General features: G+C 44.1%; 1 protein-coding gene across 1 annotated transcript; it reads right to left on the bottom strand.

Annotated features, from left to right (window-relative positions):
- Positions 1 to 1,279: 1,279 nt before the first annotated feature.
- nkx6.2 (NK6 homeobox 2) lies at positions 1,280 to 3,305 on the bottom strand. Its single transcript, XM_037684622.1, has 3 exons — positions 2,782 to 3,305; positions 1,627 to 1,799; positions 1,280 to 1,546 (listed from the first exon to the last, which is right to left on the bottom strand). Exons 1-3 carry the CDS (start codon positions 3,188 to 3,190, stop codon positions 1,280 to 1,282), a joined length of 849 nt encoding a protein of 282 aa, XP_037540550.1. The 5' UTR covers positions 3,191 to 3,305.
- Between the last annotated feature and the right edge of the window lie 985 nt (positions 3,306 to 4,290).

Below are 4,290 nucleotides of genomic sequence, written 5' to 3'. Positions count from 1 at the left end.
GGCCCGGTTCTGTTCTGTTTAAAGTCTCTTTGTTTTGATGTTTGCCTCCATGTTCTAAAAGCACAGAGGTCCGGTTCTGGCCCGGCGTGGCCGGCCCGAGCTCGGAGTCGGTGATGCATTTCTTCAGCAATAAAAGGTGTGAGAGTTCAACGTGCTGCGTGTTTTCATCCAACAAACTTCTTCTGGTCACGTTTAGTTCGACATCAAAGGAAACGATGAATCTTCAAATAAAAACAGGATGAAAGAAAAAGTTGTTTTCAAAACGGAGCCTGTGGACCTAACGAGCGCTGCCTGCTGATTGGCTGAAGGCCCATCAAAGGAATGACTAAATAAAGTGTTTGTCACAAAAAACACTTTGATCATTTAAGTTTTAAATTAATAAATCCAAAAGGCTTTTTTTAATAATCAGACACATTTTTAAAACAGTTTCTTTTTTAAATGTGGAATAAAAAGTTTTAAAACATTTTAATTGTTCTTTTAAATTGATGCTTTTATTAAAAAAGAGCCAAAATAAAGAAGTTGTTAAATAATTTATTCATAAAACAGTTTTTAATTTCATCATTATTTTCTGTTCGTTCTGACGTTACTCAATATTTACACAGATCTACAGTCCAGAACCTCCCGGTTCTGCCGGCTTTAGAAGCATCGCAGGCTCGGTTTGAAGGATGCGGATCAGAACCAGAACCCAACAACTGTTTTTATTCAACAGAACCACAGGACGGAGGAAAAGTGGGTTTTTCTGTCCTTGTTCTGACCAGAACCTCTGGTGGTCTGGTTCTTTGTTTTGGACTGAGACCTGTCGCCAACAGACAGAACCAGTAAGTCCAAAACCAATATGTCCAGAACCATTCTGATCATTCAGTGGAATAAATACGGGTCAGAACCACTGCTCCGGACTCTTACATTTACACGTCCTCGTTCTGCAGCAAAAAGGAAACTTCCGTCCTCCGAACCGGACTCCTCGTCAGTTCTGTTGAAGTCCGGTTCTGACAGGAGTTAAATCAGGTCCGGGTCTGCGTGCGGTCCACCCTGGATGAGATTTGGGTTTTAGTTCTGCTCAATCTGAGCCTCTAACAGGAAAACGTTCCTCCGTCAGACGCCTGTCAACCGGGTCAAAAGTCCTGTAAACCGGGTCAGAAGTCCTGTAAACCAGGTCAAGAGTCCTGTAAACCGGGTCAAGAGTCCTGTAAACCGGGTCAGAAGTCCTGTAAACCGGGTCAAGAGTCCTGTAAACCGGGTCAGGAGTCCAGAAGGCGTCTGTGCGGTGCCGCGGCAGCCATCACAAGGCGTCTGAGCTGTTGCTGCAGGGGCTGATGAGGCCCAGGTGGGACCCGGCCAGGTTGGACCCGGTCTTGTGCTTCTTCAACAGTCTGGTGATCTTCTCGTCGTCGGAGTTCGGGTCCAGAGGTTTGTTGTACTCGTCGTCCTCCTCGTTGTCGGAACTCTCCTTCATCTTCTCCGTCTCGGAGTCGTGCTTCTTCTTGGCCGAGGCCATTTCTGCCGCGTGTCTCTTCCTCCACTTGGTCCTCCGGTTCTGGAACCAGACCTGTTGGAAGAGAGCAGGTCCAGGTGAGACACTCAGCCTGCAGCCTCGTTATAATTCTATTTACAAGCGTCCGGTTCTACCTTGACTTGGCTCTCGGTCATCCCTAACGAGTAGGCCAGGCGGGCCCGCTCCGGACCCGCCAGGTACTTGGTCTGCTCAAAGGTTTTCTCCAGAGCGAAGATCTGCTGACCCGAGAACGTGGGCCGAGAGTGCTTCTTCTTCCCGTCTTTGTCCACCATGAGGCCGGCCTGAGCTGAGACGCACCCACAAGAGAAACATCATTAAAAACTTATTATTTTCATGAATAAAACATTAACCAATAAAATTATAAAAAAGTCAATAAACGTCTATCTTTACTTCAATGTCAAAAAAAAAAAAATCTTTTTAAAGTTTTCTTAAAATATATATTTTATTATAATTGTTTTTAATTTTTGGCTTTTTTTTAGGCTTTTTTAAAATTATAATATTTACAGTTAATATGACTAAATTCTTATTAAGAATTATAATTAATAACTAAATTGTTTGTTATTTAGCCATGAAAAACTACGTTTTTATTTGTATTAATATTTATACATATTAAACTTTGACAGATTAATAAAAAAATTAAGCCCACATTTACTTATTTATTTTTAAATAAACTATTTAAAATAAACTTTAGTTCAAATAAACTAGTTAAATTTAGTTAAAATAAACTATTTTATTTGCTTTTAGAGTCCTACATTTCTGAACTTAACAGAAATAATTTTGTAAATAATAATAGTATTATTATTTTTGTTAATGTTGTTAATAAGAATTGTATTATTAATACTGTTATTTGTATTATTATTATTGGTCTTATTAATATTATAATTACATCTTTATATTGTTGTTGTTAATAATAGTATTATAACGATCATTATCATTATATCATTATTATTATTATTATCATTATTATTATCATTATTATTATATTATCATTATTATATTATCATTATTATCATTATTATTATTATCATTATTATATTATCAATATTATTATTATTATTATCATTATTATTATTATTATTATAGCCAACGTTCAAAGTGAATGTTGTGAGTCTCCTCCTGTTTGTTTTCTTCTAAAACTGCTGCATTTTATTGCATATTTACATGTTTATTTGTATTTTCTGCAGCCAACAGGTCAATAAATTACAGGTTTTATTTTGGGCCAGAAGAAGCAGCCGGATGTGTCGGAACCGTCCCGGCCCCGGACTCACCCGGGCAGGGCACCCTCGGGTCCCTCCACGGGGACCCCTGCATCACCCCGGGCCAGAAGATGGGCGCCCGCCCCGGGAGCTCGGCCAGCGGCTTCGGGTAGCGGGACACCGCCGGGCCGAAGTACATCCCCGCCGTGGCCAGGCCGTTGATCCGGGGGAAGCCGGACAGCAGCTGCCCGGCGGCGAGGGGCCTCCCCAGGATGTCGCTGATGCCGTGCGGGGTCCCGCCGGAGATGTGCGAGCTGAGGCCGGCCAGGGAGGGCGCCTTGAAGCCCGCCGGGCTCTGCTGCAGCGCGTAGGGGAACAGGCTGCTCTTCATCTCGGCCATGTTGTGCAGCGCGGCCAGCGGCGTGCTGCCCAGGACGAAGGCGCTCTGCCGGTTAGCCTCCATCTGCCCCACCGCTAACATCTGACACACCCGCCCGAGTGGCGGCACGAGGCGGGCACGAGCGAAGCGGAGCCGGCGGGACGACAAGAAAGTCCCGCTGCCGCCCGAAAATGTCCCGCAGGAAACTCTGGAAACTTGTCCCGTCCTGGAAAAACGAGCCGAGATGTCTCCCTGTGGCTGCGGGGCGCGAGGCGCGATCGTCCGCCGCGGGAGTGATGCTGTCAGCGGGTCCGCTCGGAACCATCAAGCTCATAAATGGACCCGGTTCTGCTGCGGGCGCAGCGGGACCCGCTGATAACCGCGGCACGCACCTGCACGCGCTCCGCTCCTATTGGACGAGGCCGAGCGAGGCGGCGCTCTGATTGGAGGAGACGGAAACCCCGTTGATTCCGAGTGCTGCCTTTACGTGCCGTCGGAAACGGGAAGTTTCACGTTGACTGACGGGTTTTCCATTTTAAACACATGTTGCTAATAAGATCCCCAAAGGATCCAAACCGAACCAATGTCTTAACGTAGTTGATTTCTTACAAGTTTTTGTAATTAATTTCATTATTTGGAGCTCTTCAGTGTCTAAATTAATGTTTTTCTTACTTTGTAAAGCGGAAACTAAAGTTAAACATAATTAAAACTGATGTCGGAACATACGGAAATGCGTCAGCAGAAGCGGCTCTCAACGAGAGAGACTTTTTATTTATAGAAACTTTTTCCTCAAAATCAGCTCGTAGATTTTAAATGTCGATTCTAAGCCATCTTTTCAATAAAGTAAACTTGATTAAATTTAGTTTGACGCTACCGGAGCCATTATTCGGTGAAGCTCTCGTTTGTTAAGAGTTGATGAGGCTGAAGTTTTGTCCTGTTTGGATTTAATGTTTCAAAAAGCAGCGGGTCCTTAAAGAACTCTGCTGGACCAGATCAGCTGGTTTTATTGTTACTCACTTTGAGCTCTGACGTGTTTTATGGAGGTGAAATATGGGCTGAGAGCTCCGTCCTCAGATCGAGCCTTTTAAAAGCTTTTCAGCACGAGCTCACTCACTTTTTCTGTTTTTCTTCACACGCGCGCGCTTTCTAATCCTCTAATGGCCCTCAGGTTCTAATTTATACCCGGACTTCCCTCTGACTGC

The sequence above is a fragment of the Nematolebias whitei genome, chromosome 1 (genome assembly GCF_014905685.2).
Source record: "Nematolebias whitei isolate Nwh7 chromosome 1, NemWhi1, whole genome shotgun sequence".
Taxonomy (NCBI): domain Eukaryota; kingdom Metazoa; phylum Chordata; class Actinopteri; order Cyprinodontiformes; family Rivulidae; genus Nematolebias; species Nematolebias whitei.
Note: the sequence above shows the minus strand (reverse complement) of the source record. Positions and strands in the feature narration are given on the sequence as shown.